This window comes from Centroberyx gerrardi, chromosome 6 (assembly GCF_048128805.1).
Source record: "Centroberyx gerrardi isolate f3 chromosome 6, fCenGer3.hap1.cur.20231027, whole genome shotgun sequence".
Taxonomy (NCBI): domain Eukaryota; kingdom Metazoa; phylum Chordata; class Actinopteri; order Beryciformes; family Berycidae; genus Centroberyx; species Centroberyx gerrardi.
The window spans coordinates 17,737,461-17,751,081 of record NC_136002.1 but is presented as its reverse complement, the minus strand read 5'-3'; the positions used below and the strand labels follow the sequence as shown (position 1 = coordinate 17,751,081).

At 44.8% G+C, this 13,621-nt stretch overlaps 2 protein-coding genes across 2 annotated transcripts in view; both read left to right on the top strand.

Annotated features, from left to right (window-relative positions):
* rilp (Rab interacting lysosomal protein) overlaps positions 1 to 1,510 on the top strand; it is an 11,614-nt gene extending 10,104 nt beyond the window's left edge. Inside the window, exon 8 of the mRNA XM_071900699.2 lies at positions 1 to 1,510. This exon is cut by the window's left edge and continues 148 nt beyond it. The gene's annotated coding sequence lies outside the window, so the exon portion shown is untranslated.
* Positions 1,511 to 5,560: 4,050 nt separating this feature from the next.
* On the top strand, positions 5,561 to 13,251 carry scarf1 (scavenger receptor class F, member 1). Its single transcript, XM_071900703.2, has 11 exons — positions 5,561 to 5,684; positions 6,110 to 6,171; positions 6,319 to 6,420; positions 6,786 to 7,326; positions 8,114 to 8,332; positions 8,888 to 9,016; positions 9,470 to 9,576; positions 9,718 to 9,829; positions 10,674 to 10,798; positions 11,303 to 11,440; positions 11,637 to 13,251. The coding sequence occupies exons 1-11, from the start codon at positions 5,584 to 5,586 to the stop codon at positions 12,770 to 12,772; spliced, it is 2,772 nt and encodes a 923-aa protein (XP_071756804.2). The 5' UTR covers positions 5,561 to 5,583; the 3' UTR covers positions 12,773 to 13,251.
* Positions 13,252 to 13,621: the final 370 nt, after the last annotated feature.

Sequence of the window (13,621 nt, the reverse complement as noted above, 5' to 3'; positions counted from 1 at the left end):
ATCATCTGGAAAAAAAAGGCAGCCCCCTTTTCATTTACTTGCAACTTTTCCCTTGACTTGAATCACAGAATCTGTTGTGGCTCAGGAAAAAGTTACGAGGACAGGGTGGAGTTTTGACTATATGAATGCAGCCCAAGTGTGTCCTGACAAACCTTACCACACAAATGACACTACCCGTGTGTAAGGAAAGTATATGTTGTCTCACACTTAACAAGCCCTTCAGCTTTCTCTTGTTTTTTCTTTGTCGCTCTATTTCTGTCATAATTTCTTTCATTTCCTCTTTTGTTACCTTCGCTCTCGCCCTGGCGCCCCTTCTTTCTTTCTTTCTTTCTTTCTTTCTCAGGAGGGCTTAATGAGAGGAACAGTGATCAGCTATATATGGTACAGTGTACCACAGTATTAAGAGGGAAACGTTTTAAACTGACACAGAAAGAGATTCTTCCTTTTGTGTGATTCAAGTATTTACACAACAAAAATGTTAGTCTTCATTGTAGGGAATTTTTTATTATCGGTCTTGTATATCTAAGAAGTTCTTGAAAAATGGGTTACTACTCATAGATATTTGTATAGATCTTTTAACATTTTTTAAAAACCAAAGATATTACCGAGAAATATTCTGAATTGAAACTATCCACACAGTAGTAATGTGGAAACAATCTAATAAAATACACCTCTGTTCCACAAGAGGGCACTGGTTCATTTTAACAACTAACAATCAAGATTTTACCAAGAATTGAACATGTAACATTTACCTCAGTAGGGGAATTTTTAAGCCATGTGTTTACCCATGTTTGGGTATTTCTCATTACTTATTACTAATAGCACTTTCATGATCATCAAGTAAAAAGCAACTTCTATTACCAATCTCTTCCATTGTATCTGTGGATGCACTGTGTCCCCTGAGCCTTAATTCACTGCTTGTACATGTATTAATTAAATTGTATTTTTATAAGCTTCAGTCGTCAATCCTTGCACAGAGCATAAGGCCTTTGGCTGGCGTGTTTTTGATGGTGGTGCCATAAGTGTAGGCGGGTGCATGCGTGTGTATGCACACGTGTGTTTTACCGGCCTCTGCAGGTTGGCTACTTTACTTTTAAAAGGAAGTATGCGCTTCCTTTGCGGAAATGAGACATGGTGTGTGTTGGGTTTTTTTTTTTTTTTGCTCCCACCATCTTCAGCTGACGAGTTAACACAGACAAACCTCACTGGCTGTCTGACCCCTCTGTCCCCCTTAAAAGTCTGTCATAGTGGTACGCAGATATCACAGACCCGTGGCATTCTGCTGGCAATATACGACCTTCCAATCAGACCATATTTTCCTACAATACTGTGTGCACAATTTATTTTTGTAAGCATGTTTTTAATGGAAAGGTTTTTGCCTACAAAAATGGATTAAAGATCTCAATTGCAATGTAACTTTGAATTTTATTGAATGTGTGATCAAACTTTGAAATGTGTGTGTGTGTGTGCCTGTATACAATGTATAGTTACAATAAAGGAAACTACAACATTAAGGCTTCCCTCAGTGATATTTTACAAACAATTTTACAAACTCAGAGAGGAGCGTGGCCATAGTGGAAGATGGTGCCTCTCTCAAAGGGCAGCCATCGCCTAAAGGTCAGAAAAATGGGTTTGTGGCTGGGTGGTTGATGGTTGAAACCCCCAGAATAGAAGAGAGGGGGATTCTGGGAAGGGAAAAGCAATGGGCACCTCAAGATCGACCCAAGAGGTGCCACTGAGAAAGACGCTGAACCCCCGAACTGCTCAGTGGTCAACATCAGAAGACTGGGATTGTACTCTGCAGCTTTTAAATGTGAATGTATTTAACTGTACGAGTGTGAAGCAAGCCATTTGCAGCATACTTTCCCTGAAGAAATAAACCAAACAAATGTATCATGGGATGACGGTGGTCACTTGGCCAGTGATTTGTTTTCCTAACCTACTTAGGGATGATCGGGTTGAATGCATGCAAGGAAATTGAGTGCAGAGCCGCCGTAGCTCTTCACTGTGGCAGCGATTAAAAGATGGCGCTTCTTTCATTTTGACCGTGCTCTTTACACTGCAAAAGCTGTCCGTCCATCAAAAAGCTGTTTAGTTTCATATTCAGTCTTCGTATTTTTCTTAATAGAAGTGAAAAGTTCTGCCAATGGAGTCAGATAATTTCACTTGTCTCACTTGTTTCAACTACAGTGAACAAGCACCGACAACATTTGTTTTGTCCCCCCAATTACGTTATTGTACCCTGTAAGTATGCAGTAATTACAAAAACAGTTACGCCATAACTACCTTATAAATTTCTCATAATTACATTCAATTGTTTTGTAGTTGTTTTGTTACCCTGTAACTACAGCATTTTTATTTTACTAGTACCCCATAATTACAAACTAGTAATTAGTGTGTTTTTGTTTGTTTTTTACAGAAAACGAGTGGTATATAAAAAGAAAAATGGACTCTCAGTGAAAAAACAGCCACATTTAGAATAAATATTGATTATATTGTTAGTAACATATATTTACTAATTCCATTACACTTTCACTGCTTTAGGCTACAGTTTACCCATAACTGCAGGAATAAAGGTGTGTTTTGAAGAAATGCTCAAAGACACTATAACAGTAGTGTGCAAATAAATGTATTCAAATAAAACGATTCAGTTGTTCAATTGTGTAAAGTGGATAGGAAGATGACAGCAGTTCAGAAGTGGACTGCAGGTGAGAGGCTGTTCAGACAGGGCTTTGGCTCATCTGCTTCTGTTTGGCAGGTCTGTTGGAGTGGCGTCTCTGCTGTTGCAGCCATGTTGTCAGCAGATTTCTTGTTCTTCCCCCGGAATATGCAGGATAGCCAAGAAAAGAAGCCACGCTTCTTCTTTGGTTTTGTCAACAGGCTGTCTTTGGCACTGGAGCTCTGAGGTCCTGTAGGTTTGACCAGTTGGATGGATGGAAGTGTCTTTTCCAGGGTCAGACCGGACAGATCCTTGGTGTCCTTTACAGTTTCAACCACAACCTCCTTCTCCAAGTCCTGGAGGAACAGCATCAGTTTAGAATCAGCTTTGACGATTGGCTCCCATTCATCAAGATGATCTTGAGTAGGGGCATGGTGTGCAGCGCAGGCAGCCATAAATGTCGAACTCGCTGTTGAGGAAACATTCATGTGCTTTTCACCAAGTTCCTCCTCCTCCAGGAGGACTGAGAGGAACTGCATCATATGAGAATCAGTGCTGCTGACAACAGGTTCCCATTTGTCAAGCTGGTCCAGAGTCGGCCCCTGCTGTGGGGAGCAGTCAACTGCAAATCTAGAGAGATGAGATGAAGCGTAGAGGAGCTCCTCACCACATCCCTCCTTCTTCAAGTCAAAGTGGGATTTGACCAGTGACTCCCACTGATCCAGGCAGCCCAGAGTGGATCCACAGAGTGAGCAGCAGTCAGCCACAAATCCAGATGTGTCACCTGGGGGGGCATAGAGGTATCTCTTTCCAACTGCCTCCAGGTGGTAGTCATCATCAAAACCGATGGGGGAGTGCTGAAGCAGCCTCAATCTCTCAATGATTTTGAAGTCATCAGTCATTGGAGCCTCATGGGATGAAGCCTCAACAAGGTGGAGCAGGTTGGATTGAGCCTCAACATGCTGAGCTGGGTGGATGGATGCTCCAGCATTACCTAACGCTGTGTCTTCAGTCATGAGAGGAGACTCTTTCTCTGTGGGAGGAAGGTCTCCTTTGTCCATGTCCAAGAGACGTTTGTATGCTGATGAAGCTGTGCTGGCTATTGGCTCCCATATATTGAGGCTCTCAAATCCACAAGCAGGTTTGGAGCAGAGACAAACAGCAGACTGAGGTGAAAGGTCACAGTCGAGCTCAGCAGGAACTCCAGAGAAACTAGAGGCTTCAGCATGAAGGTACTGCTCCTTATTCAGGACTTTCGCAAACATGCAGTTGATGTTTTCATGGCGATCGTCATTAAGGGCATTGAGTCGAGCGACCATTTGCATGGATGCTGAAAGAAATGGCAAAATCTTAATAATCAAATAACCATAAGGCCACCTGATGTAGCTTCATTTAAGGTCAACATGCTTCATCATAGCTTCATCTTATGCCTTTCATCATAGTTTTATTTCAACAACAAATCTAACTGTGAATTTACAATGTAAATCAAACTAAGGAACTAAGGAACTGGACACAAATGCAAATCCTTCAACACTAGTCTATCTTGACTGTCTCCTGTTTGTCTGTTCAGCAAAATCTTCTGTACTAATCTTTTCCTGTTAAATAATAAAATTATAAATACATGTGGCTTACCAAGATGGAAATCACTTCATGTTTTCCTTTCTAAAAGGTAGATATTGTTGATGTTTCTCCAAATGAATGCAACATGAGTTTTCTGTCTCAATTTGCAGGTGAACACCGATCAGAAAGGACAACTGTGAGTCTGCGTGTGTGTTCAGGTCAGTCGCTCCTTTATGACACTGACATTCTAAATTCTGTGAACTCTGCTGCATTCTGTCCAGCTGCATTATGATTCATCAGATGAAGCTCACGCCCCAAACTTTGATGACAGATGTCCCACTTCGTACATGGTTTATAAACTACACATGATTAAAAAACACATAACTGAATATTTGGAATTTGTATTAAGATACTGTATTTTTTTATGCAGAAAACATCTATTTAATTGCTAATTCCTATTGCACGTTCACTGTTTTAAGCCACAAGTTATCTTAGTAATCTTACTACTACCTACTACTGTTACTACTATATATTACTATTACCTATTACTACTACCTACTATCATATCTGAGGGGATACTTTGGGATAATAAAAAGAAAAGTTATTAATCTTCAATTCAGCTTTTCAGGTGTAGTATTTTATTAGTACCCCATAATTACAAACTAGTTACACTATAATTAGCGTGCTGTAAAATAAAGCGTTCCCGCAGATTTTTTTTCACTTGTTTCAAGAAAAAAAGTGTAAGACTCAATGCTACATTAAATTACTTGTTATGATGGATATTTTTGGCAGTGTATTTTGCTGCTGTTGAATTAAAACATTTTTTTTTTCCTGGAGCTGAAAGATTACGTGATCACTTTTGTACTGAGTGACTGCCATGGCTTTTAGGGAGATGCAAGGTTTTCTTCATCATCTCCTCTCAGAATGTCACCAATGGATTCTGGGAAAAGGTGACCATTGTTGTTTATTATGGGTGTGTGTGAATGTACGTATGTGTGTATATGTATGAGTGCAGGCGTTTTTGTGTGTGTGTGTGTGTGTGTGTGTGTGTGTGTGTGTGACCATCTTTAAAAAGCTCTGCGTCTGGTTGAATTGGAGGAAGCGGCTCTGACTTCCCCAGGAAATGACTGGACTGGACCCATAAGACGACTCGCAGCAGAGAGAGGGAGGGGGGGGAGGAAAGGAGGGAAGGGTGGAGGGTAGACAGAAAGAGAGATACTGCTTTGCATTGTCCCTCTCTTCTGACTTGGGGGAGAACCGGTTCGAGAGAGACGGAGAGAAGGAAAATCTACAGAGAGAGAAGTGGACAGATTGGACATACAGGCTTTCTGGTCCCTGGTTTTGGCTGTAGGACCGGTGAGGAGATGAGGCCTCTCCTGAGAGCGCTGGTTGCTCTGCTCTGCTGCTCTCTGTCCTCCTCACACACACTGGACCCCGCTGGGAAAAACGTCTGCCAGAATCTCAGGTACAGTATAGCTTTAACACCTTCACTCACTCTTGTAGTTTTCTTATTAAGTGTCGGCGAAGAAAGGTTTCAAATCCCTGGTCAAGTTGAGAAAATCTGGATTGTGAAGATGAACAAAAAAGAAAACAAAAACAAAGGGTGTCCCATCCCTTCACAATTACTGTTTAAGTGCCTTTGAGCAAAGCGTTTAACAGTACATACTGTAGTTGTACTGGACAGTTCCTTGGTGTGAGTACAGTATGTATGTATGTAACTCCTCCTCTCCTTGTAGCTATTTCCCGCAGTCACTGCTTTCAATAAGAGTGTTTTTGGTTGATTTGCCTGGTTAGATTCAGTAAGTGTTTGCCATCTTTCCTCATGAATGGCTCACACAGTGTTTTATTTGCCAAGTCCCAATCTTTATCATTATGTTTTTGTCTTTTTAGGGACCCTTCCACCTTGGTGTGTTGCACTGGATGGCGTCAAGAGGGAACAGAGTGCAGTATACGTGAGTTCCACTGTTCTTGTAAACAGATGATCTTTAGGGAGTATGTTTTTACTAGTTCCATAGTAGTAGTGCTGGCTTTGTATTTCCTGGCTTCTCATTTCGCTGGTTTGTTTTGTGTGTGTGTGTGTGTGGTGTGTGTGTGTCTAGCTGTGTGTGAGGGCAAGCATGCCTGCTTGAAGGATGAGCTCTGTGTGTATCCTGGAGTGTGTCGCTGCCCAGCTGGCTACTACGGGGCTCACTGTAAAACACGTGAGTTACAGCAAACATTTAGGATCAGTTTTTGAATTGAGATGTGTGTCTCTTTTGACAATATGATTTACACTAGACAAATTGTACTAGATATTTCTGTAATTGTATTTCTGAAATTGTTAATTGATTCAACAATACCATTGGTCCATGAAGTTAAAATATATGTAATGCTTATCTGCTCCTTTTTTATGCATACAGTGTGACTAAGTAATTTTTTTTCAAAATCTGCACCAAAACGTATTCAAAATCTGAGTCACTCTTGCCAAACAAACTATGAGAACAATTTATTGTTTAATATGCAGTTTGATAATGTACATGTATGTGTTATGTGTACGTTTGCAGTGTGTTTTGTCTTTTCCTGCCAGGCTGCCCTCCTGAGTTCTGGGCTCCAGACTGTCGTGAGGTGTGCCACTGCCACCCACACGGCCACTGTCACCCGGTCACCGGCGAGTGCACCTGCAACCCCAATCGCTGGGGTCCGCTCTGCCAGAACGCCTGCAAGTGCACCCGCCACGGACGCTGCCACCCCGTCCACGGAAACTGCACCTGCGACGAGGGCTGGTGGACGTCGACCTGCGCCAAGCCGTGCCAGTGCGTCAACGGGGGCGCCCTGAGCGCCGCCTGCGACCAGCTGACGGGCCGGTGCCAGTGCCGCAGGGGCCACTGGGGCCAAAAGTGCCCCATGACTTGCAACTGCTACCTGTCCCCCTGCCACCAGCGGAGCGGGGTGTGTGAGTGCCAGCCGGCCTGGTGGGGACCGAGCTGCGACCGGCGCTGTAACTGCGACCTGGCACACAGCCGCTGTGACCCGGCGGACGGGCAGTGCCTGTGCCAACCGGGCTACCAGGGTGGCTACTGCAACCAGCCATGTGAACCGGGCAAGTATGGCAGCGGGTGCCAACTGAGGTAGGTGTGTGTGGGTGACAAGTAGAGAGAGAGAGATATGTTTGTCTATCACTTCTCATTTTTCATACCATCTCTTTCTCTCTGTCTTTCTCTCTCTGTCTGTCCCTCTCTCCTTTACTCTCTCTCTCTCTCTCTCTCTCTCTCTCTCTCCGATCTCTTTCTGTCTGCCCCTCTCTCCTTTACCCTCTCTCTCTCCTATCTCTCTCTGTCCGTCCCTATCTCTCCTTTACTCTCTTTCTTTTTCCTATCTCTCTCTGTCTGTCCCTCTCTCTCCTTTACTCTCTCTCTCTCCTGTCTCTCTGTCTGTCCCTCTCTCTCCTTTACTCTCTCTCCTATGTCTCTCTGTCTGTCCCTCTCTCTCCTTTACTCTCTTTTTCCCATCTCTCTCTGTCTGTCCCTCTCTCTCCTTTACTCTCTTTTTCTATCTCTCTCTGTCTGTCCCTCTCTCTCCTTTACTCTCTCCTATCTCTCTCTGTCTGTCCCTCTCTCTCCTTTACGCTCTCTCTCTCTCCTATCTCTGTCTGTCCCTCTCTCTCCTTTACGCTCTCTCTCTCTCCTATCTCTCTCTGTCTGTCCCTCTCTCTCCTTTATTCTCTCTCTCTCCTATCTCTCTCTGTCTGTCCCTCTCTCTCCTTTACTCTCTCTCTCTCTCTCTCTCCTATTTCTCTCTGTCTGTCCCTCTCTATCCTTTATTCTCTCTCTCTCTCTCTCCTATCTCTCTCTGTCTGTCCCTCTTTCTCCTTTACTACTTTTTTTCCTTCTATCTCTGTCTGTCTCTCTTCCCTAGTTGCGGTCACTGTAAAGATGCCCAGCACTGCTCTGCCACCGACGGTGTGTGTTCTGCCTGTGAGCCCGGCTGGAACGGGACCCGATGCGACCGTCCCTGCCCGTTCGGTTACTACGGTGACGGCTGCCAGGAGAAGTGCCCACGTTGCAGGAGCAGTGAGGCCTGTGACCCCCAAACAGGGAAGTGTTGGAGGTGTGACCCTGGATGGACAGGACCCAGGTGTGCACGTGTTTCTGTGTTTGATGCATACATGTTATAGCAAAGGTTAACAGAACAACTAAACTTGCAGACTGTGATTGATAACAATTAAAAGGTTCAATCTGCATGGAAATGCTGCTTGGTCATGTGTTCATGCTCTAAAATAGCTATCATCAAGAGTCTTTCCATCTGGTATGCATTGTGTAATTGAGTGTGTGTTTATGTGTGTAGGTGAATGAGTGTGATTGCGAGAGAGAGAGAGAGAGAGAGAGAGAGAGAGAGAGAGAGAGAGAGAGAGAGACAGAGACAGAGACAGACAGACAGACAGACAGATAGAGGTTTGTCTCAACTTAGGATCACAGGCACAAAACGGATTCTCACAAAGGAAATAGCTGATAACAGGGTTAAGGGTTAAGGCCAAGGTAACAGTTAGTATTAGGATTAGGTTGAGAATAACAGTTTAGCTTGTAATGAGATTTAAATTTAGGATAAATGATTGGAAAATGAATGTGAGTAGTAGTAGTAATAGCAACAAAACCATATTTGTGTTTTTGGGTCATGGCGTCTTCTTGCCAGGTGTGAGGAGGCCTGCTCTGACAGGACGTACGGAGACGCCTGCAGCTTCCTCTGTAGCCCTTGTTTCCATGGTGACTGCCATCACGTGACAGGAAGATGTGTCTGTCAGCCAGGCTTTCAGGGAGAGAGGTGAGAGGGCTGGGAGAGACGCGCCCCAAAGGCGAAAATTAAAGCAATATTTCACATCAGTGAACCACCTATCCTCAGGGGAGCAGCGGTCACCAACACACTCACTTTTTTGAAAACCTACTTTAAAAATAGTTCTTTAAACACTTACAAAAGCAAATAAAACCGAGCTAATACTCTTTCATTCTGTGAATTGGCTGTTTACAATTGTCAATATTTAGAATTGGGGGGGAAAACGCATGACAGTGTTGACAACAGATCACAAAGTGCAAAAAGTAAGAAATGTTCAGTAAAAGTGAAAGTTTAAATCTTATTGTGATCAATGTCCCACTCTTTATCAATCATTATTTCCACTGTGTAACAAACTGGATCATATTTCCTTTTGACATGATGTGACTCACTGATCACATACAGTCTTATTGTATGCTGCGGCTGTGTAATTACTCTGCTCTCTAGCTGTAACAGCAGCTGCCCAGCCTTCCAGCATGGCCTCAACTGTTCCTCTGCCTGTGACTGTGGTGAGGGTGTCAGCTGCCATCCAGCCACCGGTGCCTGTCCCAGCAGTATGTCTATCCATCTGTCTGTGTACAGTATGTGTGTGTATGTGTCCGTGTGCTTCTGCCTGGGTTAGTCAGTGCACCTGAAGGGCATCAGGTGTTTTGCTCATGTGTATTCATGTGTGTGTGTGTGTGTGTTTGTGTCAGGTGGCCGCGGCGCTCTGCTGGCCGGTGTGCTGGTGCCGGTGCTGCTGCTGCTGCTCGCTGTGCTCTGCTGCTGTCTGTGCTGTGGAGGAGGAGCTGCCGACGGCAAAGACAGGTCCGCACCTCACTTCACACTCTCACTCATTATATCCACTCAAATTCAAACATAAATGCCTGAACATGACTGGCTGAGACTGGACTGGGCAGGACCCATCAGGCTGGGTTTGGGTTTGGCTGAATTACTCACTCAGTTACTTGAGTGTGTGTTGCCTCAGGTTCCAAAATACACTGTCATTAGTGAAATCTAAGGGCTTTACTTGGATTTGGGGCCACGACAAGTTATACCTCATTTATCTGAGCGTCAGATTCCGGACCGATTGGTTAATCAAATGGGGAGCGTCACCAAAATTATCCCCTATAGACCATAATTAGAAAATGTGGGCATGAATTTGTCATATTTTAAAAATATTTACCAGTACACAGGATCTGATGTAACTTTCTCTTGTCCTGTAAACTAGTGTGTGCAGAAACCCAGCTTGCATGTCAGAGGAAAAGGGGTTATCAAATGTGTCAATGTCTTCAATTACTCTTCTTCTGGTGTGGCTCTGACCACAGACGCCTGACTCTAAGGAAATTGGTGCTGGAGGTTGCTACAAATCCTTCTCCATATTCAAATCCAACTTCCACATAGTGTGCTCTGCCTTTAAAGCCTTGCTGTTCTGCTCAGTCTGTTAGTTTGATGTATCAAAGCCTCTTCCTTTTTATATTTGTAATGTTTCCATGGCACAGTGAACTCTACAAATAAGACAAGCAGCTGAGTGTTGGACATTCTTTCACCGTCTTTTTTCACTGTCTGAACAAATTAGGTTCTACTGTTCAATCAGAAATCAATCAGAAATCTCCTGTATGAAGCTCACAGTTTGACACCCTTGTACCCTTCTCTCTCCCCACTTTCTTAGGGTGACCGTGGGTGATGGAAGTGCGTCAGTTCGGATGAAGTATCATGTGTACAGCGTCCTGGCTAACATCAGCGCTGCGCTCCCCTGTATCTCTAACTGGTCGTCTGGTTTGCCTCGCGTCACTGGTCAGTCTGACAGCACTTCAGAAAGAAATAGAAAAGTAATACAATGTAATTCATGGAATGTGTAAAAACTCCTCAACTCCCAGCTGAAATATTGGAAGCAGAAATTGTTACATTTGTTAACAATAACAAGTGGAAGACAATGGAGATGAAAATAATTTATCTGAAAAATTACATGCAGAACCTACCAAAAAATTTTCACAACATATGTGTCTAAATGGAACTTATTTTTCAGGCATTATTTTCCAGAAAAAAAAATTCAGTCCTACTGACTTGCTAACTTTCTAACAAATTGAAAATAAATAAAAATGAATGCTTCTAATAGCTAACACTGACATTAGTGGTCTTTGGACGGACTGTAAGGACTCCTAATTCATGAGACTAGCCTGTTAAAGCAAGGTAAAGTCCTTTTTGGACAAAGCCTTATATGAATTTGATAGGCATCATCATTTTTATCACGTGATCTGTGTTTTCATGCCACACACACACACACACACACACACGCAGTGTCTCACCACGACCCAGAGCTGACCTTCAACCACAGCTTCATCGAGCCCCCGTCCTCTGGCTGGGTGACTGACGGGTCGTCCTTCGACAGTGATGAGGAGGATGGAGAGGCTCTCTACTGTGTCCCTCCAAGGGAAGGTAAGGGCAGAGAGACACAGGCCTTTAGTATTCATCCACCTGCTTTACGTTGCCCCCTTTTGGTAGTCAGCAGTCACTGCAAATTCCCTTTTTCACTGTGTTGCTTCAAACTGCTTAATTCTTTCCCTCACCCTTGCAGTTTGTCCTCATATATTTCCTTTGCTCCTGGCTATTTCTATCACTCTGTCTTTGTCAGACATCCCGGCGGTGGCGGGCGGTGAGTTCCAGGAGATGAGCTCTAAATGTAACATGTTCATGGACCCGTCAGGCTTCAGCGGAGAGGACATGGCCCAACCCTTCAACATCCCACGCACCTCCAGCATCGCCAAGTCCAAGCGGCCCTCCGTCTCCTTTGCCGAGGGCACACGCTTCAGCCCCAAAGAGCGCCGAGGATCGGCCCAGGACCTGGGCACTCCCGCCGGACACCCGCGCACCAAACCCAAGTCCACTTGGGGGGTCCTGATGCTCTCTGTCCTCCAGGCCCAGGGAAGCGCGGCTACGTCCGGGGAGGAAGACGGAGCTGAAGGGGAGGAGAGGGAAGATGGGGTGGATGGAGACAACCAGGAGTCAAGCTGTGAGGCGGGGGACCAGGAAGCAGACAGGCACTCAACCGGCCCGTCCCGTGCCACCCTGCAGGTGCCTGGGGCATCGGGACGAAGACGCACTATGTCCAACACTGCTGCCCATAAAGGGACCCAGGTGCCGCCGTCTGCCTCTGACGCTCAGGTGGGAGTCGCCAATAAGGTCACCACAGTGTATGTGACGGTGGGTAAGGCAGGTCGGCCCGTATCGAAGGTCGAGCCCAGCTCCGAAGGCCCCGTTCAGGCTATGCTGCGGCGGCTCGGCAGCCTCCAGAGGCAGAAGGAGCAGGACGCTGGCAGGCCCAAGGCTAAGGCAGCCGAAGGGATTACCAAACCGCCCAGGAGGAAGCTGGGAGCCCGGGCCAGTGTGTGGGAGCAGGGGGGGCCTCCTGGAGGGGAGGCTGGCATATGCAAGCCTGTTAGGAGGAAACATGCTTCCCTCAACTCCCCCAGCACAGCGGGTGCTAATGACACTCCACCATCAGAGAGTGGCACTCCCAAGAGGCCGCTGTCGTCCATCTTGAAGAGTGTGCCGGAGGCGGCTTCAGCTGACTCGGGCTCGGAGGTGAGGGCTGAAGGAGCCAGAGCACGGGGCGGATCCCCCAGTTTGGGACAAACTGAGAGTGATTACCTGACTGTGGGACCAGTGGTGGATGCTGGGAGTCTCACTGAGGTCATTGCTAACGAAGGTGCGGTGGCCAGTGCGAATGATGAACCCAGCTATGAAAATGTCATGATTAAACACTTATAACTTCTGAAACATCACTTCATCAGTGGGCCTCATTCAAATGCAGCCACACTTAAATTTTACCCTGCATTTATCAACTTTGCAGATACAAGGGGAAACATTACTTTCATAAATCTGAAATGTTAGGCTGTGGATGTTTGAATTATGCAAAATTATGCATGAAGTCCAGCTTACATATTGACATTAATGCAGTATTTGTGATCACCTACACAAAATTACAGTAACCTTCAGCCTAAATTCTAATGTGTATACATGAAATACGCATCAAATTTGTATTTCAGATCTCAGAGTCAAAAGTACAGAATGTCAGCTTTGATTTATGAGTATTTTATGATAAAACCATGTTGGAGCAATACAATCAGTACCCCCAGTTTCAGCTGAGCATTAGTATTGGGACAAAGGGGTGACAGGTGTTTGTTGCTGCTCAGGTGTTTCATGTTACATTAATTGTGCATACTGTACATAAAAGGTCTGTGAATGTCTGGGCTTGGCCTCTGGAGTGTGTCTTTTATGTCTGATTCTTGAGTTAGAAAGCATGAACCAACATGGAGACTGGAGAACTGACTTTGGATAGTGGAAAATTAAGCAATTAAAAAAAATTGATTAAAGAATTCAATAATATGTAATGTTTTGGGGAAAAAAACAACTACTGGAGGTGTAAGTAACGGTTGGGTCGTCCAAGGAAGACAACAACTGTTGAGAGCTGTGAAAAAACCCTAAAATAACAGCCAATGAGATCACAATCTCTGGCAAGTGCAGGGGTGAAAGTATCACAATTCACCCTTTGTAGAAGACTTTGACAGGAGAAATATAAAAGCTGCACTACACACAAGATGTAAATCTTTCATGAGC

Excerpts from the sequence above, each read along its gene's own strand:
- scarf1 (XM_071900703.2), top strand. The coding sequence starts at position 5,584 with ATGAGGCCTCTCCTGAGAGCGCTGGTTGCTCTGCTCTGCTGCTCTCTG. Across the intron at positions 7,327-8,113 it reads GGCAGCGGGTGCCAACTGAG|TTGCGGTCACTGTAAAGATG; the intron begins GTAGGTGTGTGT and ends TCTCTTCCCTAG. Across the intron at positions 11,441-11,636 it reads CTGTGTCCCTCCAAGGGAAG|ACATCCCGGCGGTGGCGGGC; the intron begins GTAAGGGCAGAG and ends TGTCTTTGTCAG.